This window comes from Nanorana parkeri, unplaced genomic scaffold (genome assembly GCF_000935625.1).
Source record: "Nanorana parkeri isolate BGI_ZX_2015 unplaced genomic scaffold, ASM93562v1 scaffold3029, whole genome shotgun sequence".
Classification (NCBI taxonomy): domain Eukaryota; kingdom Metazoa; phylum Chordata; class Amphibia; order Anura; family Dicroglossidae; genus Nanorana; species Nanorana parkeri.
This window is the reverse complement of record NW_017309297.1, coordinates 31,117-53,477: the sequence shown is the minus strand read 5'-3', so window position 1 is coordinate 53,477 and position 22,361 is coordinate 31,117. Positions and strand designations below refer to the sequence as shown.

General features: G+C 43.7%; 1 protein-coding gene across 1 annotated transcript in view; it reads left to right on the top strand.

The window, feature by feature from the left end:
* Window positions 1-14,577: 14,577 nt before the first annotated feature.
* LOC108802680 (GMP reductase 1-like) overlaps window positions 14,578-22,361 on the top strand; it is a gene marked incomplete at its 3' end in the record, with an annotated part of 35,612 nt that continues 27,828 nt past the window's right edge. The window contains exon 1 of the mRNA XM_018574537.1: window positions 14,578-14,999. Coding sequence (XP_018430039.1) covers window positions 14,913-14,999 — 87 coding nt within the window. The remainder of the gene's footprint in view (window positions 15,000-22,361) is intronic.

Genomic DNA, 22,361 nt, shown 5'->3' with positions numbered 1-22,361 from the left:
TGGGATTTGTAGTCCTCTATAGCTGATGGTACATTGCGCTGTACTGTATATTATAGAGAACAATATACCATCAGCTATAGAGGACTACAAATCCCAGCAATACATTATACACTCAATGTATAATGTATTGCTGGAATTTGTTATATCCCTATATAGCTGGAGGTATTCTGCATTGCGCTGTATAGAGGACTACAAATCCCAGCAATAATACATTATACAGCGCAATGCAGAATTCCACCAGCTATAGAGGACTACAAAACCCAGCAATACATTATACAGCACAATGTATTTCCGAGTTAGTGGCAGAACTACCAGTGGCACAGCAGTCATGCACGCTCACAGCCCTGACGAGGCATCCCTCCATTACCAGTGTGCTTTACATTTCCTAAACCGATAGATACATTCACACTACTGTTACATGGATGGCAAAAGTGGCAGACAGGGGCGGAGAGAAGGCAGGGAAGAGGGAGAGCGGGAGGGGGGCCAAGTTGCTGCACCATGGGCCTCTGGGTTGTACTTGCCCCCTGGGCTAAAAGTTGCCAGTCAGCCTCTGGTGCTGGGGCTAAAGTGGCTGATTGCCTGCAAATCTGATCCGTCGAGAACCTAAAAAGATAATTAGTGGGAGCAGATCTGGTGTTGTTGGTGGAGGTAGTTTTTCATTATTTGTTTATCTCAAATCACTATCCTTTGCAAACTAGACAACATTATGCATTTCAGTTAGCCTGATATGGAGTCTTTAGTTTCAGCTGTAGATTGATATTGTGTGCACAGTCTTGTAAAACTGGTCATGGCTGTTTGAATCTGGTTAGCTGTTAAAAAAATGTGGCCATACCAAGTTAAAACAAGAAAACAGCAAATCTATCTGTTTGCTACACTAAGGTGAAGCATTTATTTTTTAGAGTTCTTGCTAGGGGAGAATGGTCATGGTGGTCCACTACTAATTTCTCCCGAACAGCATTTATGGAGGATATTGTTCTACCTAGTATTCATATAAAAAGAAGAGTAACTCCATCTGTAAGCTGTACTTTTATCAGCTGAGTGTCAGTCAAGCACTTTCTTATTTTGTTTAATAGCCTACCTCAGGGCTCAAAATGTGGGTCTGTGGAAATTTGGGTCTGCAAGTACCGGTCCGCAGGCCAACACCGGTCCGCAGGCCAACACCGGCCCGCGGGCCGGTACTATGTGGCCCGCAGCCAGCTGACATGTCAGGCACACGGTCGCAGAGCGCGTACCTGACTTGCGGGAGCAGCTCCACGGTTTGCATCTGTGTCGAATGCAGACTGCAGAGCAGCTCCTGTCAGCTCTGGCTTCCTTCTGCCGGAGCTCTGACAGTTCTGAGCTCCGGCTGAAAGAAAGGATGTATGAGTGGAGGATCGATCCCTGGTTATCTGGGGGTGATTACTGAGGTCTGCTGCAGACCTCACTAATCACCCCCAGATAACCAGGGATCGATCCTGCTCATTGTAACATTTAGAGTATTGTTGAGTTTTAAGCTGCCCATACACCTTACAACCATCGCACGACTTTAGTTATGCGATGGTTGCAAGGTCATTAAAGTTTCGTACGATCTGCCCAACTTGGACAGGCAAATCATATTTGTGATCATCGCAAGCCCTTCCAATGATTGCAGTGCTGAGCAGGCAGGTTTGCGCACATCGGCCTGTGCGGCATTCGTCTTCCGACCACGCCACCAACCCGCCAAAAATCATACAATTTTCGGCAGGTTTTCCAGCGTGCTTGGAACGCGAAAGTCGTACGACCTTAGAGCAGAAGCGGTCACACGCTGCCCATACAGCTGCCGATTATCGTACGATACTAGGCAGGTGTATGGGCACCTTTAGTGTATGTGTATATTAGGCCCCATTCACACCTACAGTATATTTCAGGTGTGATTAGAGATTCCTGTGTCAGGAACTTGCATTTTCCTGCAGCAGGAATCCCTAGCGGCAACTAGCGGTTTACAAGCGGCAACTATCATAAAATAAGAATTATCATAAGATTATTTAAGAGGGTGTGTTTAGGGGCCGGAGTTAAGGCCGGGGCAGGTTAAGGGTTAGGTGGGGCAACTGGTGGCTAGTAACTCTTGAGGCCTGGCTAGTAGCTCAGGACTTGAAATTTTGAGCCCTAGCCTACCTGTAAGTATTGCTTGAACTTGCTAGATACAGCAACAATGTATTTGCAGTTCTAAAACCTAAAACTGTTGTCAGTATTTTTGACATTTTCTATGAGACCAGTGTCATTTTCTGTCCATTATTAACTAGCCATGCATGACTACCTTGCTGAAATGATATGTTACTCCCAAGGTGAGTAATTCTCAAAGCAGCCATATGTAATTTGTTTAGTAAGGGAAGCTGAAGTGTACTAAGAGTAGGAATGAGATTTCTATGTGCTTGAACCTGAATTCACAGAAAATTTCCAGGATTTGGATTTGTTTGAAACTTGTGAATTTTGGTGGAGAATTTGTGGTCCGAAAAAATTAAGTGCTAACCCATGATAATACCCTGAGCAACCTGTGACCCTGGGTAGAACCTCAGCCAGTAAGGTGGTTTGGGAGCTTGGTAACACAGCCCATCAATATAAAAGTATGGAGACATTAATGTAGGCAGATCATTTATAGAACTGTACTTGAGTTCTGTGAATTGCATTGGTGTGGTACATTCTCATTTTGTATCTGCTATATTCATACATTTTTACAAAACCCCAAATCTATTACTAGAACTGCTTTCTGTATCAGTAACAAGTTTGGTAGCCAAAAATTACTGACTGCTAAGCAGTCCCTGACTATTTTAAGTTCAGTGCAGCTCTCACACCTGTATACCTCCCATGGAACAGAGCAATTTTTACATTCCTGCTATGAGCCAATTTACTCAGCATTCATTTTGCCATTTGCAGTCAGTGGTTCTTTAAACATCTCTCCACCGCCCCCAAAAATAAGCCCACAATCATTGGTGGCCAGGAGCACTTTTAACCTCTTTTTACCTTTGAAAGCTAAGTTTACTATTTCGACCATGTTTCACGTTACACCCATGACATGAAACATGGTCACTTTGCAACCCCCTGACCCCTTACTTAACTGAATTGCAGGGTCCTTCTCCTTGCAGGTTGATGCTCTTTTAATTCGGTGAGGCTGTGCGTGGCTTCTCCCACACAGGCATGCCATCCATTCACAGATCCTTTGACAGGATAAGTAAATGGAGACATTACAAGTCCATTCAACCCATTTGCAATGACAGAAGGAGATCTTCCTCTGTTGTGAATAGGCTAAATGTTTGTAAACGTTAGCAGAGTTTACGCTTGTGATAGCTGTGATTGGTTCACAGCAATGAAAAGGTACAGAACTACTCTGACTGGGTCAGTACATTGTGCTTGTGATCTGAGCTGTCCAATGACATCTCAGATCACAGCCATTTACAGGTACACTGTCTACCCATGTTTATATATATTTCTATATATATAAACATACCCTACTGATTTTGGGGAGAATTGGAATTTACTAATACTTATGGTTTTAATAACTGTTGTATTTTTTTTGTATCTAATAAATGGAAAACAAGGTGGAAAAAAATTAAGAAGGGGTGTGGTCAGGGCCGGCCTTAGGCCTTTAGGCGCCCTGTGCGAGAATCTTAAAACAGCTAGAATCCCACCGTCCAATCCTTTTAATGACTGACTCATCCAAACCCAACTGCGCTGCTTCAGTAGCTGCCCCAATCCGAAATGAATGTGAAGAAAAACGAAAATGCTCCAAACGTAAGACAGACAAACAACGTTTAAAAACAGCGTCAAACTGAAACTTAGTTAAAGGTGAAAGGTCTAGATGTATCAAGAAATTATCCTTAGAAGAAGGTCTAACAGACAGAAATGTTTTCACTGTTTGAACCGGACACAACCAAGGATCAGAGCAAGCATTTAGTTTAACACTTTTACCTAAACCGAGGGGGTCCGTTTTTGATTTTCTAATATTGATATGAATAGCTGTATCCCCAATAATGATATCTTGGAACCTTAGACCAGCACCGCCTTTTTTACCTTGAGGAACTAATTCAGAAATTCTAAGTGCTGCAAAAAACATTAAAACAAAAGCGGTTCGGAACAACCAGGATTCGTAACGTGAGAAACAAACTGCTTCAGTACAAGCACAAATTTTCTTCAGAATATCAGAAGAAAGGGGTCTCCTCTCATCTGGAAAAACTGAAGATCTGTGAAAACCCTTTAATGCTTGTTTAACAGAAAAGTAACTAGAGCAAGGCGGGTAATTATGCAGCTTAAAGAAAAATGAAATTCCCGCCAAAGTTTTCGCCAATGAAGAATAAGATAGACCCTCATTCATTAAATGCCCCATAAATTGTAATATGGACTGCTCTGAAGGGGTACAAGGTACAGCAAACCTTTCAGTAAATGTTAGCCACCTCTCCCAAGCTACAGAGTAGTCTGTCCAAGTCCTAGGTGCCAATGAGCTGCCAATCGCTTTAAGGATAACCTCTAAATCAGCTCCCATAAATGAGGGGGGCATTGGCATCCTTCCACATCCGCCTCTGGCAACAAACTCCGAAAACGCTCCATCTGGAAACGGGAAAGTAGCTATCTCCTGATCGGGGTACAACGTTAACCACGGAAGCATTCTTTCCAGCCTCACCGGCGTGCAGGCCTTTTGGAAAAATATCCTTCTGCATAACTGTAGGGGTAGTCTGTTTCTTAAAACATCTAGAAAGTGGATGCGTTCCCGCACAAAAAGAACATTCGTGCTTGTACTTACATGACGCAGCCCACTTGCACTGTGATTCATTAAAAGAAAAACATACCCCTTTACGCAAGCCTGATGAAGAGGCTGAAGGCGTTGCTTGCCTAATTGGCGGTTTCTGTGGTAAAATGAACTAAGACCGCCGCAATCCCATGAAAGTGGGAGCCCAAATAAATTGGGGCCCACTTGTACATTATTGTTGTCTTGAAATTATTTACCACAAAATGGCACATTTGATATTTTGTAACTATAGGATTATATGTCAAGTTACAGTGTGCACATAATTTCCATTCACTTCCTGTCCTTTACTTCAATTGTTTTTCCACTTCCTGGTTGAGTAAGGCACTGGTGATGTAGCCCTGGCCTCACAGATGCATCCTGGGAAGGCTATATCACAAGTGCCTTCCTGGGAAATCTCATCTGTGAACTGCAAAATCTTGTGAAATGCGTTTTTCCCCCCCTGAGATAAAATGCACTGTCACATGTTGCAGAAGACAGACCCAGAGTTCCAGGAGGAAATTGGAGTAGATTCATCTGTCCTTAGAAAAAATGTCCACTGTGAGAAGAATTGGGAGGAAAGGAAGAACAAGGCATGCAAAGAATAAAACCCTGGCAATTATGTATAAATATCTGTTTGTAGATTGTCATTACTAAATGTACCTTTGTTGCCTTATGTTAAGATATAGGTGAAGTTCCTTTTTAACTCTATAAATGCCTAGGCTCACAGTGGGTTGAATGGCGAAGGCCTTCATTCAGCCAAAAGAGGAGCAGCATCTAGTGCTAGGGACTTTTTGTGGGGGACAGCCAAACTTTTTGTGGGATCCAATGAGCACCAGCTAGTGCTGGAGCATTCTGCTGGGGACATCTGTATAAAATTGCTTTGAACCAGCTTCCTAATGGTGACAAATGTGGACTATGCCTTTGCATTGTGTGTAATGCAATAGACACGACCCACATACATGCAGGAGATATTTAGGTCCTCATTAGCTGTGGCACTACCCAGCTCCTGACAAATCACCAGTAGCTGTGACACACGTTGAGCATTTAGCCCCAGTCCTCCCTTCAATAAGTGGCATTTTCAGCTTACCTGGGAACTGCATCACCCTTTGGCTATTGCACAGGTTTTATTTCCATATATTGCTTTTCCACTGGCAGAGCTACTTTGACCATTAGCTAAAAGGATTTTGTAACGAGCATTTTATAATTGCTAGCACTTTATAATATAAAATAATAATATTATTCATACAGAGCTGCTAACACTGTGCTGTTATGAGAGCGATATACATCTGTATTCAAAGATAATGACCCGGGCCATCCAAGGACAGGGCTCCATGTGAGTACCCTGGTCAGGTGGCTTCTAAACAGACCCCTGATATTTCCCTTTTAAAATAGAAAAAGAAATTGAGGATGCAAACTCTTCAATCTCTTTTTCTGCAGCCCCAGCACTCATTGAACAGGAAGCTCTCAGTACAGATGCTTCCTGCTCATTCACAATCTGGAGATAGTAAATATTTATTATCAACTCAGTTATGAATGGACAGGAAGCCGCTGTACTGAGCTGCTTCCTGTTCATTCATAAAGTGAGCAAATAGTAAATATTTACTATGTCCCGAATCATAAAGGAACAGGAAGTGATGTATAGCACTTCCTGTTCATTCATAACTGGGGACATAGTAATTACTATGTCCTCAGTTATTTACAAACTTTGAGTGATCAGTACTAATCTACTACTCTGCTCTCCATCCTGACTGCTCTGCCCCTCCCACCTGTCACGGGAGCTGATCTCTCCTCCCTGCACTGCCTTGCTCAGCCTCCTGCCAGCTCTCCTCCCCCCACTCTGCCCCGCTCGGCCTCCTGACAACTTCTCTCCTCCTCGCTGGGAGCTGGCAGCTGGATCAGCTCTGTGTCCTCTCCGATCCCTGCTGCCTCTGGAGGCACAGGCAGGACAGAGCAGCAGGGATTGGAGGGGACACAGCCTGAAGCTTGCAGCTGGCACCCAGTAGGGTGGAGAAAAGCTGGAGATGCACTGCATTTTCTGCAATTTTTTGGTACTATCAACATTTTGCCGAGAGTACCATTTTCGGCCGACATTTTTCAGTGACCCAAATTTTGGTGCATCACTTTTATTTCAAACAAAGCACATTTAGTTCAAAACAATTAAAACCCACACAGGAGCCCTGCACCAGGTATATCTACAGTATATAAATAAAAACGGCATCAATAATACCAATATCTATAGTTGTTTTTCATAGAAAACATTTAATACACGCTCTGTTCTTTGTTACCTGTTATTTAATATAGTGCTATTTTTTAGCTATAAAGGATAAATTATATCCAAACAGTGTCACTAGTAGGATCTTTTTCTTTGAATAAATAAAAACATTATTTATAGTTTAAACCATAACATTCTTTTTTTTCCCAGGTTTTCTTGTAATAGATAACCCTTTATTGAAAGTTAAGAGTAATGGTGTATGGAATTTTGTAAAGCATAAATGTATTACATAAAGTTGGTTAGAGCTTTTAAAGCACTGGGTGTTGTAGAGCACAAATGCTGCCCCCTTCACATATCCATAGTTAGCCTCAAGAAGCACTATTTATGCAATACATACCGCACGTCTCTTACTTATGCATGCGTTACAAATGAGCATGTTTCTAAAGCATTGAATGTGACTTTCACCAAATATTCACTGGTGGTGTATCAATCACTGTCATGTAAAACATGTACCAGGAAGATTCACCAGCAGCGAAAGTTTGGCAAATGTCAAATTCACTTCTTTATAATTATGCCCCATTTTTATACATAAGTGTAAAGATAGTGTGCACCAAAAACACCTCACACTATCACCTACATTCCTCGCACCCCGCTATCCCTAAAGTAAAAGTAAAAGTTAAGCATATACCTGAAAAAAAATACTCAGAGCATTGATAGGGCTGCACTAAGTCAGCACACCTACAATTCCTTGGCCGGAGTGGCTGACCAATCATGCCACAGCTGCAGCAGACAAAGTGGGTAACTGGCTCACAAGGCCTGCATTATCTGCTCCCAGGCACAGAGTAATCAGTATTCAGCTAGGATTGCGGCTGTGTCTTTTTCCTCTTCCTCTGCTAATCTGGCCATACTCTTCAGACTGACCATGAGGAGTCTGGCTTGCTGCAAGAGGATGCAAAAGCAGAGGAATATAACAGTTGTGCATATCAATTATTTTGTTCTTAGAAGGAGGGATGACTGTAGCAGGACTACAGATTTTATTTTGGTATTTATCCCTTTTTTTTTTTAAAGGCATAAGGTGTGTTTAATGCATGCGTCTTATTTAGCATGCTAACATGCATTTCAGTAGCCCATGCATTTAAAAAAAAGGCTGCCTAATGCACCACAATAACCATATAGTGCTCCTGAAGCATTTTCTTTAGCGTAGCACATGGTATTTACCACTCATTGTAAAGTAACGCAGGTGTGTTAGGATTTTATGCACATTTAATGCCACCACAGCACACCAAGATAAGTTACACTATCCTCTCAGTATTCGTGCTGGAACACATGTTACATGGCCTTAAACAGGGCTGTAGCGAAGGCGAGGTGACTGAGGCTCTCGCCTCGGGCGCAGTTGCAGGGGGGGGGAGCAGCCAGGGCTCAGCACTGCTTTAATGCAGAGCAGTGAGGAGAGAGAGAGAGGCGCTCGGCCAGGATCTGACAGCCGGCGGCTACATGCTACTGTGACAGCTCCTCCCCCGCCCTGGGCCGGCTGGAGTGCTTCCTTCACTTCTCCTCGGATCCCTGCTGCATTCAGATGGGGGAGAGCAGCGGGGATCCAGAGGAAAAGCTGCAGGCTGTGCTCTGTGCGTGGCCGACCGGCGGAGGATCGGTACATACCAGTGATATGTACAGATCCTCTGTGCAGAGCAAACACTGGAGCGATCAACTGATCACTGCAGTGTTTGTAAACAACTGGGGACACCAGTTATGAATGAACAGGAAGTGCTTTACATCACTTCCTGTTCATTCAAGAATACTCTGTACAGAGGCTTCTCCCCATTCAGAAACTGTTTGATAGAAAATATTTTCTGAAAGAATGGTAAGCCTCTGTACTTTGCATTCATTAATAACAGGTGCTGCAGAAAAAGAGATTGAGGACTCTGTGTCCTCAATTTATTTTTCTATTTTTAAAAGGGAAATATCGGGGATCTGTTTAGACGTCTAATATTTCCCCGAAGCCCCCCCCAACAGAAAAACATTTTTAATTAAAAAAAAAACATCCTGAAGGGGGGGCACATGATGTCACATGACGCCGTGTGTGTGCGTCGCTGGGTGACGTCACACGCCTGTTGGGGGGGGCATGTTTTTTTGTTTTTGCCTCGGGCACAAATGGAGCTAGCTACAGCTCTGGCCTAAAAGACAGGGCACAGCAGCAGATTAATTTCAAGAGGAGATGTGCTTAAAGGAGAACTATGAGGTGAGTGCTTTTCACTCACCTCATAGTTCTAGCCGACCTGTGACAATGAGACTGTCACAGGTCGGCTCAGTAGATCGGGAGGTGAGCGAACACATACCGGGTTCGCTTGCCTCTCGATCCTGTCACGGCTCTCTGCCGTGACAGGGGGAGGGGCTGGATTCCCTCTCCCCGCTCTGATCTGCCAGCGCTGACTGGCGGAACGGACGGGGGAGGGGGCGGGTACAGCTGGCTCTGCCTCTAGATAGGCAGAGCCAGCTGTCACTCATGCAGCTGGGCGGATCCCGTCATCTACGTCGGGATCCGCTCTGGCTGCGGCGTCTCAGTATACCGCTAGTTTGTGTCCTCCCGTTACCCTAAGGAGAACTATGGGGAAAAACACTGACCCCATAGTTCTCCTTTAATGCCAGTCCTCCATGAGGACCAACTGTCCACCACTGATCAACCTAAAAGGAGGTGGAGGCAGAAGGAAATGGAGTAGAAGCAAGCAGGGAAAGTTATCTCTCTGTCCAATGGTTCCACCCCTGGGATGCAGAGGAAGCACATGGCACATTTGCCTGATGAAGGGGTCGTGTGAGGCTCTGAAACATTGAATTCACATGTCGTGCTAAAGGAATATGGATAAAGATGATATTCTGAAGCAGAATGGTGTGCGGACAACATATCTTCTAAATTGTGTGCTTGTGGAGACACACAGTTTACTAGCACGAACAAGGGTGGATTCATAGGACCCTACAAGGTTAAGGAGTGACCCTAAAACAGGATATCAGGGCCAGTACTCAGGGGAACAGCTGATCCTGCAGGAAACTAAAACGTTACTACATCAAGGAACAGAATCTATTGTAAGGGATTTAATTAGCTATTGATATAGCCTAAAAACCTTTTGACTTTAATATCATTTTAAGGTGCCTGTAGGCACATAGTGTAAATATAGGAATTTGAAATCAGATACATCCAGACAAGTATTTTCAGTAAGAGGCAGAGAGGAAGCTACATTTTTCTCAGCGCTTTTACCTTTAAAGCAAACCTGTCACAAATCTCAATTTCCAAATAAGCCTATTAGCTAAAAAAAGTATGTAAATACGTATCTCTTCCAGCCCATGCTGCCCAAACACCACTGCAATAAAGAAAAATGAGTGCATGATGTTTCGCCTGAAACTGGCACTTCTGGGAATGTCAACCATCTGTGGTACCCACTGTATTCAGTGGTTTCTTATGCCAGCCTCCACTCCACTACAGACAGGGGCGTATCTATGGTAAATAGCGCCTATGGCAAGCACTGAAATTGTGCCAATGTACAAAATTCTGACACCCCAGTTCTGGCACAACCAGACACACACACTAGAGCTGCTGGGCCTGGAAGGTTGGTACAGTATAAGGATTGTACAGCACAGTGTACAGAATGAGGCATTGTGGAGTATAACATTCCGCAGTGTGGAATAGGGAACATACAGCATGGCATATGAAATGAGGCAGTGTGGAATAGGGAACAGCATGGCATATGGAATGAGGCGGTGTGGAATAAGGGACACAGAGCATGGCATATGGAGTGTACTAGCAGAGATAATTTTGTATCCTAATTGAATGACCCAGGCCCATTCAGTCCTCCATCAGAGTGGACCCACGGCTAACCGGTCACCTGTTTGGAGTCCCAAGAATGAGGAGAGGTATGTGACTCTTAGGTAGGGTTGCCACCCGTATGGGTTTCACCCGTACAACCCGGGTTTGGAATCATGTGCCCGGGTCTGTGGCCACCTCCCGCCCGGGCACATGATTCAAACATTACAATGCCGCATACCTGCATTTCTTGCGGCGGACGACGGGCGGAGGACGGCGGACACCAGGTGGCGCTGTCTCCTCGACTCTCCCTCCCTCCTCAATTTCCTCCGCGGCTGTAGTGGGAGGAAGTGACATCAGGGAGAGAGGGAGCCGCGAGGGACGAATCTTCCTCCGGCAGCCAGCCAGCAGGGGTGGAGAGCAGCGCTTTCGTCTGGCAGACGAGTTTGGGGCCACCCTTCTCATCTCCTCAGCGACCTGTCATCTCACCTTTGAAGAAAAGCAGTATCTGCCCCGGGACAGCTCACTTCTGTCCGACTTTGTAAAATGTGAGACCTATTGCCGGTTACAGATTTCATCGCCAAAAAAACTGGGTGGGATTACGTTAAAATGTGTGACCACGTGACCACTCACACTTTCCAACCTAGTCACAAACTTTGATAGAACAACGGGTTTTGGAATCCTGTGCTCGTGTGTGAGCCGGAATCACACCCGAGCACATTATTCACGCCGGACTTGTGGCTCCCTGCTGGTGCCGCCACTGTTACTTGTCGAGTCCCTCCCTCTGTTTTTCTCCTCCGCGGCAGGGACTAGGTGGGAGGAAGTGACATCAGGGAGGTCCTCCAAAATCACCATCTCCACCATGCGCTGTCATCTGGGACCAAATAGCCGGCACCACCCCAGTCTCACGCCCCTATATATTATACTGTATTAAATATCAATTGAAGGGGGGGGGGCTAGTATAGACCATAAAACGTGCCCCCATAAAAAATGCCACAAGTAACCTGTGACATCTTTTGTGGGAGCATCTTTTATGTGCAATAGTACATATCTGAACTCCAAAACAGATGTCACCAGCGCTAAGATCCCATGTTACTGCAAATCTATTGTATTGATAGTTGTCATTCAAACGACAAGCGCTTTCTGGGCTGGGCAGGGTCCCCTTCATCAGGCTCAGAAATAGCATTACATAAAAGGGCCACAACTTTTATATGGACATAATAGAATGTCATTTCTGAGCCTGATGAAAGTGCCTTTCTGCCCAGCCCAGCCCAGAAAGTGCTTGTCTTAGGAATGACAACTACCAATCAAATGGATTTTGCAGTAACATGGGATCATGGTGCCGGTGTGCTGGAGACATCTGTATTGTTGTTCTGTTGTGAGCAGCGCCATCCGCAGTCATTACCAGCACCCGTTACTTTTGGCATATCTGGTAAGAACTGCGGCAAGGTATATGGGTACTGCTTTGTACACTTATCTACAGAAAGCATATCTGGGAACCTGTGGCATACTGGTAAGTTGTGATTAACTCAAATGTCGTTTATTTACAAAATACATGCATAGTGTATACTGTACAAACAAATTGCCGTGAAGCGCTACAGTGTTCGGGTTTGGCCTGAAGAAAAGGTGGCAACCCTACTCTTAGGCCTCGTTCACACCATATGCAGTGCGTTCCGGTCCAATTCTGGCCGGAACACACTGCATCGCATTGCTGCTGGCTCACTTTTTTGCCGGGCTTAAGGGGGCGTGAAGGGCCATTGAAGTGAATGCTGCATGCACTATTTTGCACTATTTTGATCGCACCGGACTGCAGGCACAATGTGACTTGCGATCCCGTGCGGGCGATCACATTGCGGCCGGAGGGCGTGACTACGTTGGCCCACCACGCCCCCTCCTGCCCGGCAAAAAAAACCCAGTGGCGCCGCTGCTCCCTTGCTTGCTGCTCTGGGCGAAAGGGACATCTGCTGTGGGCCCTGTAAATTATGGGGCCCAGGGCAGTTGCCCCCTTTCCCCTGTAAAGACGGCCCTGAGTGTCATGGTCAAATTTCCCCAAATGTATTGTAGGAATTATTATATTATTGCTTTTTATACAACAGAGAAAGCAGCCACAGACATGGGGTAACAGTATCAATGGATTTGCAATGCCCAGTTTGTAAATAGTCAAACTCTATTAGCAATTATGTTAACGGGCTTAATTTTCCAGAGTTTTTATGTCAACCATGTGCTCAAGGGGTCAGCAAAATCTGATTGACTTGATTGGGCAGTACACATGACAGTTCAAAGGCAGCGTTTGACCCGTTTTATGTTGCATTTCTTTGAATGCGGCATGTCCTTTTAGTCTCCATTCACACTTCATTCATACAATGTGTCTGCATTGGTATGCATTTTTTAGCATGTGTTCTAATGTGTTTTTCACGGATTTTAATGTTGTATGTGTTTTTGTTTTGGCCAGTGAAAGTGAAGAAAAAGGAAACGTTACATTCATTTTGTAAAAGCACCAAAAAAATCACCTAGCAACCAGTACAGCCACTGAGTGGGCCGGTTCTGCCCATGCATGTGCACTGCTCAATGAGCAGTGCTCATGCGTGCACAGTGCTTGCAGATCCTCATGGTTTTGGGGCGATGTTCTGCCATTGTGCCCAGCTCCTCCCACGCTATCCCACCATAATGGGTGGGTGTCCCTCTACATTAAAAGAAGATTGCAGCACTTTCATAGTCTACTGACAAAAGTTTATGATGTTTTTGCACTGTGTGGGGATAATTATACTATTGTTTTATATGGGTTCCAAAGTATCTCTTTTTTAATTATCTTTGAATTTGGCGGATTACAACCTCATTATGATGTCATAGGGGTATTTCTTGTGTACATGGTGTTCTTATACAGGTGAAACTCGAATAATTAGAATATCGTGCAAAGTTCATTTATTTCACTAATGCAACTTAAAAGGTGAAACTAATATATGAGATAGACTCATTACATGCAAAGCAAGATAATTCAAGCCGTGATTTGTCATAATTGCCATAATTGTGATGATTATGGCTTACAGCTCATGAAAAACCCAAGAACCCCAAATCCACAATCTCAGAAAATGAGAATATTACATGCAATCAATAAAACAAGGATTGTACATAGAACAATATCGGACCTCTGAAAAGTACAAGCATGCATATGTGCTCAGTACTTGGTTTGGGCCCCTTTTGCAGCAATTACTGCCATTACTTTTGCACGATATTCTAATTATTCGAGTTTCACCTGTATGTAAATGTGCGTGATGTGTTATTAACGTGTCACTATATCGCCCTAATGAAGGGACCCTGCGTGGCCCTGAAATGTTGGCATTTCATGACATGACATCATGGAGATGATTTAATAAATTGAAACAGGATCTATGATTTCACTGTGCGTGTGCTGGTGATGATCTGATCTTTGCTTTGGAGTTCTACAGGGTGCCTTTTGTGTTATCACTAAGAGCACCACCATCTTGCAAGGTCATAACGCTGTATGGCGTGCAGGTGACTAATGACACTAACGCCTGCGTTATTTTCCAAATTGCATGAAGACACGTTGCATTGGGGTGAACGAGCTCCTCAGTAAATCATGGAATTCTTTTGTCGTGCATTGTTGCGCATCAGTTTGAACTGCAGGCAAAGTAAGCCAAACGTAGCCTTTTCTTTCCAAACGCTGCATGCCTTCAGATGGACAACACAGCTTTTGACTAGAACGTTCGTGGACATGAACCCTTGGGGGGTTCTTCTGTACAACATGTATTCATTCACTGCACTGTTGTGCAGGAGGAAGAGCTGCAGACTTTTCCCTCCAGATACACCAGAAGCTGACTGCTGGATCCTGTCAGTGCAGTGCTGTAATTTGGTTACGCAGCATGTGCTGTGACTCTTATTCCACTCACACACTGGCAGCCGCCTGAACAGGAGCCAGAGTGGAAGACTGGAGTCCTGTCACTGTTCTCTACAAAAGCACTTTCTAAAAACAGCGCTTGCCTAATAAAGATATGGGGCTTGTGCGTTCACCGCTGGCCTTTTCTGCACTATAAATACTCTTGCTGAAGAACATTCAGGCTTTGCTTGTGCAAGGTTGGGACCTGGTACATGCTCTGTAACAACAACAGGATCTCTACAGTACAGGACAGAAAGATAATTTTAATAAAAGGATGCCAAGGGTGGATGCAGACCTCAAACTGGACTTTAAAGATGTCCTTTTCAGACCAAAAAGGAGCAGCCTTAAAAGCAGATCCGAGGTGAGCGCTATTTTGTTATTTCCCTTTTTATAGTTATTAAGGCATCAAACCTTAAAACAAGGATAATGATCTTTTTTTTAGCCAAGTGACTGTCATTTTCAAATCTCAATGGCTAAGAAAAAGAAGAAAAAAAAAACATCAATGTTTAGAAAATACCTATCTTTATCCCGGTGTGTTAGCTTTGTGAACTGAGCCTATTGTCTTGTGTGAACTTCTGATGATTGACCACTGCAACAGAACTAATCTGACCCAGTGCTCCATACCTTAGCAAATTCACATGTTTGTATATTGTAACAGTCTTTTGCAGGTTTGTACGTTTTGACATTTTAATATAGTTCTGCCACTAAAAGTTTCCATGTAGAAATAACACATGAAGTTACAGACACTAGTAGTATTGCAGGTCTTTGGATCTGTAGAAAAGCACCAGGTTGGTACTTTATGGTAAAAATTGTACGCTATGAAAAGAGGTTGACTATAAGGCTCGCTGCACAGGAAAGGGAGGGTGTGGGAATAGGACTCTGCTACGCTGCAGCCAGGCTGTCACCTTGCAATGCTCAGTAATTCACCTTGACAGTAGAGAATAACTCATAGCTCTGGTTGAAGGTGGAATAATCAGGGAAGGGCGTGCTGAATGCTAGGCTTAATGTACTTGCAACACAAATGACAATGACAGTACCGGTCCCATTCAAACACTTTGTTCTGCCTGTTAGACACATAACTCCTGTTAGACACGTTACGTTCAATGCTACCTCCATCTGGGGAGGGATTAACCTATGCACTGCTGAGCTATCTGATTATATTTGTGTATGTGTGATATCCGTTCAGTTGTAACCAACTCTCTATGGGCCAGTGCTCTGGGCACTTTACCATAGATTTTTCTTGACAAGTGTTTTTATGAGGTTGATTTCCAGATCTTTACTCAACCCTCCCTATTTACAAAGGCTTGGGACTGGCATGCAGTATGTGTTAACACATGTGGAAAGCTAATTTGTACACACATACTAGGGCTAGTTAAGACAGCATGTCTTTGGAGTGTTGGAGGAAACCAAAGTGCCCAGAAGAAACCCACAGAAATACATAGGGGACATGCAAACTTCATGTAGATAGTGTCCTGACCCGGATTCTTTTTTATGAAGCAGGTCACCAGGTCTTTCCTCAACACTCCCCACCAGCATGTAGAATGTGATAGGAAACACATACTAGGGCTAAATTACCCACTAGCATGACGTTGGGAGTGTGGTAAGAAACCAGAGTGCTTAGAAGAAACACACACAAATACAAGAGGAACATGCAAATTATATTTAAATAGTGTCCTGACCTGGCTTCTTTTTTATGGGGTAGGTCACTAGGTCTTTCCTCAACCCATGTACACAAGCTTGGGACTGGCATGCAGAATGTGATAACACATGTGCATAGCCAATGTGTACACACATACTAGGGCTAAATTAGCATGTCTTTGGTGTGTGAGAAGAAACCAGAATGATCAGAAGAAACCCACACAAACACAGGGAGTAAACTACATGTAGATAGTGTCCTGACTTGAATTCTTTTTTATGGGGTAGGTCATCAGGGTTTTCCTCAACCCTCCCCATTTACACAGGCTTCGGACCAGCATGCAGAATGTGATAACACATGTACATAGCCAATTTGTACACACATATTAGGCCCAAGCTACCCATTAGCATGTCTTTGGAGTGTGGGAAGAAACCAGAGCACAGGCAAACACAGAGAGAACATGTAAACTCCATGTAGCTAGTATCCCGACCTGGATTTAAACCGCGGACCCCTGTGCTGCAAGGCAGAAGTTCTAAGTCACTGTGCTGCTTGCTTACTTTTACCTCTGACAAAAATATAGTTGATATAACCAACTATCTTTCTACATTGATTTAGTGATTTGCCTGATTAGAATCACAATGATATATTGTATTATGAATGAGGTAGATTTCAATAATATGATACATTGTTTGTAGTATTCCGATGTTTCCTAGTAATGTTGCTAACGTTCCTATCATTTCGGAGTGCTGTAAATAGTCCTCAGGCAGTTTTTACATTACACTGCAGTGAGAAGTCACCTTCAAGGCTTTCATGCAGCAGATGCTTTCACTATAGCGTGTGGGTGTCTCCCACTGACAAAGTGGCTTTCTGGGAAATTGCTCTGTCATAACAACTTCGGTAATTATTCGTAGCCTGCATAGGTACTTCGAGGTAATAGAATTTTATTCCCCTCAGTGATTTCTGAGTGGAAAACAAACTGATCATTTATGTCATAGTCAAATCTGTGAGCACTGCTGCAAAACAGCACTGCATTGCAGGCTGCGTCTGCATACTGCAAGCACATTCGAGGGTTGGGCCTCTGTCGTTCCTGTTAATGTCTCCATCATTTTCCCTGCAAATGTATACAAGCCAGGGCCGGGGTGGATGTACATTTTCCTTATGTCATAGTGTCAGATTTGTATTCTCAAGGGGCCTATAACCAGTAGTCCGCACAATTAGTGTGACATAGCAAAGGGCTGTAGCTTTACAAATGTACAATGCCGATTGTGGAAATGTGCACACCCTCATTGGAAGCTACTTTGCAGGAACATTTCTCTTCTATTCATCATATAGAAATATATACAGATTTACCCAATAAGGGTACATGCACACTAGATTTTGGAATGCATATGCAGTTTTTTTTTGCATTGTGCTTTTTGATCAGTGTTGGTCCACTTACATGGTATAGGGACCTGAATTGCTGAATTGCAGCTCCTGGCATCATCAAAGGTCCACTTACAAGATATAGGAGACCGAAATTGAAGCCCCCAATATCACCAAGGGGTCCAATTACCACCTTGGTTCTCAACTAGTGGGTCGTGACTCCGTGTTCAGTGGGTCACCGCATGCCTTCCACTTTCTAGGTGAGGCTCCTCAGCCTCCCCCTAGCACAGCGCTGTCAGTTCTCAGAACAAGCAGCCATTCAAAATATGCTACCTGGCGCTGAGTGTCAGTTTGACATAGGGTGGGCTGGGGGTATGGCCGCAAGGGAGCTCCATCCCTACATGCATTGCTTACAGTTTCCTCACTTATCCTGTAGAGGTGCCTGGACTGGAGCGACGTCACATTCTGGCTCCCGGCACCTATATAGGGCATGCTAGGAAGCTGTACCCACAATGCACATATGGATGGAGCCACAGCACAGCAGCCCACACTGGACTCCCGGCTAAGGATCCACTCCAGTTCTTGGAAGATAGGGAGCCTGGATGGATGGGGGAGACACCCGGAGTCTTAGGAAAAAGTGCAAATGGGGCACGTGGGGGCTCAGTAGGGTGGAGGGTGGCCACATGGGGCAGCCACGACCCCTACAGAGTGCGATAATAGCTCTGAAGAGCTCGCACTAGTCCAGTATTTGGACTTAGGTAATGTGTATACTTTACCTGTCAAGAGTGACATTGTTACTGTTTTTTAAATGTAGGTTTTTCTTCTTTTTTTTTCTTATCTTTCCCCCTTTATATATGTTTAACTCCCTTGTTTTTCCCCCTCCCTGGTTTCCTTTGCCCCTGGGGGAATTTCGGTACTAACAGTGAAGGAAAAAAAATGTGTCTTATTTATGAATGCCGATGGCTAAATATAGTATTCTGACGTATAATGTCAGGGGTCTCAACACTCCTGCAAAGAGGCACCAGCTTACGCAGGAGCTGCGTCAACTTAATTGCGATATAGCCTTTTTGCAGGAAACACATCTATCTCACCACACTCAAGTGCGTTTATCTTCCTTGCACTACCCGTTATGGTACTATACTACCTCTGATTCAAGTAACTCCAGGGGAGTTGCAATCGGCATTCATAAAGACGTAAAATTTAAGCATATTTCTACAGTAACAGATCCTAGCGGGAGATATCTTTTTCTAAAGGGGACAATTGACAACCACTTGTTCACATTTGCCTCAATATATGCCCCTAACAAAGCTCCGACCACATTTCTATGCCGGACACTCCATCAATTGATGGACTATCAAGAAGGTACAATAGTCTTTGCAGGAGATTTTAATATCCATATGGATCCTTCCTTTGACTCATCCTCGGGACGCTCCCATATACCCTTTAAACGACTTAAAACTTTTAAAGCACTATTAAATTCCTCACAATTGATGGACGTTTGGAGAATATATCATCCACGGGATATGGATTATACCGCCTACTCATCGGTACATAACACATACACGCGACTTGATTACATTTTTATAGATCACTACCACCTGGGGATTGTACAAGATACAACTATCCTCACCGCTACCCTCTCGGACCATGCTCCGGTGAGGGTCACACTGAGGTTACCAGGAGATAGACGTTCACCTTCCGTATGGAGGTTAAACAAATCTTTATTACGGGATAACAAAACAAGGGCCGTCCTTACAAAAGAATTACATTATTATTTTTCTGAAAATACGGAAGGAGAGGTGTCACCGGGCATGGTATGGGAGGCGCATAAAGCTACAATAAGGGGAATACTGATTTCGCAGGGCTCTTATAAAAAAAAGAAACACACTTTGAAATTGAAAGAACTTTCAACAAAAGTAGCGACACTAGAGCAAATCCATAAGGGAGCGTTGACAGCTTCAACCCTGATGGACTTGACAAAAGCAAGGGAAGAATTAAAAAGGGAAGTGGCCATGAAGTATAAGAGATCTCTTAATTACCTTTCCCAACGGTCTTACGAATTAGGCAATAAACCAGGGAAAACCCTCGCTAGACTACTGAAGGACAAACAACGCACAAACTTCGTAGCTAAAATAAAAACTAAACAAGATGACATGGTGTATACAACAACGAACATTGCTAATATCTTTAAGGAATTTTACTCATCTTTATATCAGGTGAGACCTGAATTTACCTCCCAAACTAAAGACCCACACTTAACTCGCATTCAGACTTATTTAGCATCAACACTGATACCTACCATCTCTGAATCTTCTAGGGAGTCTCTGGAAGCCCCTATAAATGTAGAAGAAATTCAGCAAGCTATGGCCAATATGGCAAGTGGGAAAAGTCCAGGGCCAGACGGCTACACAATACAATATTATAAATTATTAAAAAATATCTTACTCCCTCATCTATGTAAATATTTCAACTCACTCCTTAATGGAGAGTTACCAGTACCAACTACACTACACGCGCATATATCAGTATTCCCTAAAGGGGGTAAGGACCTAACTATCTGTAGCAGTTATAGGCCGATATCATTACTTAACACCGACATCAAAATATATGTTAAAGTCTTGGCCAATAGACTTAGTGGCCTGATGCCCCACTTAATAACATCAGATCAAACAGGTTTTATTCAGGGCAGGGAGGCAAGAGACAGCACCCAGAGAGCAATTAGCTTAATTCACCATGAATCCACCTCTTCGAATCATACTGTGTTTCTGTCCACGGACGCCGAAAAAGCGTTAGACAGAGTTGACTGGGATTACCTTAGAGCTACTCTACAAGTAGTAGGGATGTGACCTAGAATTCTGGCAGGGATAATGGCCCTATATAATAACCCCACGGCCCAAATCAAGGTAAATGGTCACCTCTCAAAAATGTTTACGCTGTATAATGGCACACGTCAAGGATGCCCGCTATCCCCATTATTATGTGCTTTAACATTAGAACCTTGTCTTATTTCTATAAGACGTGGGTACCATAGAACATAAACTAGCTGCTTACGCGGATGACATTCTTTTTTTTATTCAACAGCCCCAGATTTCGTTGCCATTACTACTGCAAGAATTTGAATCCTTTAGTCAAATATCGAATTTTAAAATTAACCTGTCAAAATCTGAAATTTTAAATATTTCCACGCCAAATGATATTGTGACCGCCCTGAAGGAAACTTTGCCCTTTGGTTGGCGGAACTATAAAATGCAATACTTAGGTATATTTCTCACCTGTAGAAGTACAGAGTTATTTACAGCTAACTACATGACTCTATTAAATAACATCAAGAAAGATCTAAATACATGGCTCAATCAACGTCCATACATCTCTCTTACGGGGCGGATAAATGTTATTAAGATGACTATTCTACCACGGATATTATATATACTTCAAACGGTACCTATCACTTTACCCACTTATTTTTTAAGCACCCTCAAGTCGGTTGTCGGTCGTTATATCTGGAGGCGGTCTCCCGCTAGGATCTCATATGGAGTTCTTAGGAGGGCCCGAGGTCAGGGAGGACTAGCATTACCAGACTTCAACTGCTACTACCAGGCTGTTGCACTTAATAGAATGTTGGATTTACACTACCATATTAAAACTAAAAAATGGGTGGAGTTAGAGAACACACTCGCTGCTCAAACTATATCAACTATTTGTTGGATACCATTGGAACATCGAAATCTACACCCTTCACTATCACCTCTCACTCGCCATACTTTAAAAATATGGAACTCACTATACATCCGGCTGGTAGGTCAATATAACTCACCCATAATGCCAGTGAACGACCACCTATTCTTTCCACCGGGACTACACGACACAGGCTTTCTTAAATGGACGACTCACTCCACCTTAAGAATTTTTCAAGTATGTGATGGAAATAGGACACGCTCATTAGACTCCCTTAGAGGACAATGGGGGACATACCCATTCGACACATGGAGACATAGGCAACTATCCCACTTTTTGCTGTCACTCTCAAGACCACTACGTACAAATTTGGAGCTTACACCTTTGGAAAAATGATTCTCTTTCTCTGACCCCCCAAGTCACGGAATATCTCAACTTTATAGGATTTTACTAGAACAACAAACTAATTCTTTTCCACTTTATATACAACAATGGGAGCAGGAACTGGGGACCATTTGGACGGATCCACAGAAACAAAAAGTAATTAATCTCAACTTGAATACATCAATTAGCACCCTAGTGACCGACACAATGTTCCGATTCATAGCAAGATGGTACTATACACCGGATCGGATACATAAGATGTACCCTACTAAGTCGGAGTTTTGTTGGAGAAATTGCGGCCAAATTGGTTGGTATATTTATCATGTGAAAGATGACAGTGTGGCTGTGTACTGCCTTATTATTGTGTTTTTTGTTTGTTTGAAGAAAAGTAATAAAAACTGAATATTTAAAAGAATGGCACACCAAAGGCATCTCCCACCCACAGTTCGATCGCCCGCACCGCTGCGCACAGTACCGCAATGATGTGCGTTCCAGTGCAGAGCAACGTGGGTCATGACTTAATGACCAAGGACAAATGTGGGTCCTGAGGTTACACGGGTTGAGAACCACTGAATTACAAGATATAGGGGACCTGACCTGCAGCCCCTGACATCACCAAGAGGACCACCCTGGGCCGTCCCTTCCCTGCATGCCCCCTAAGGCCGT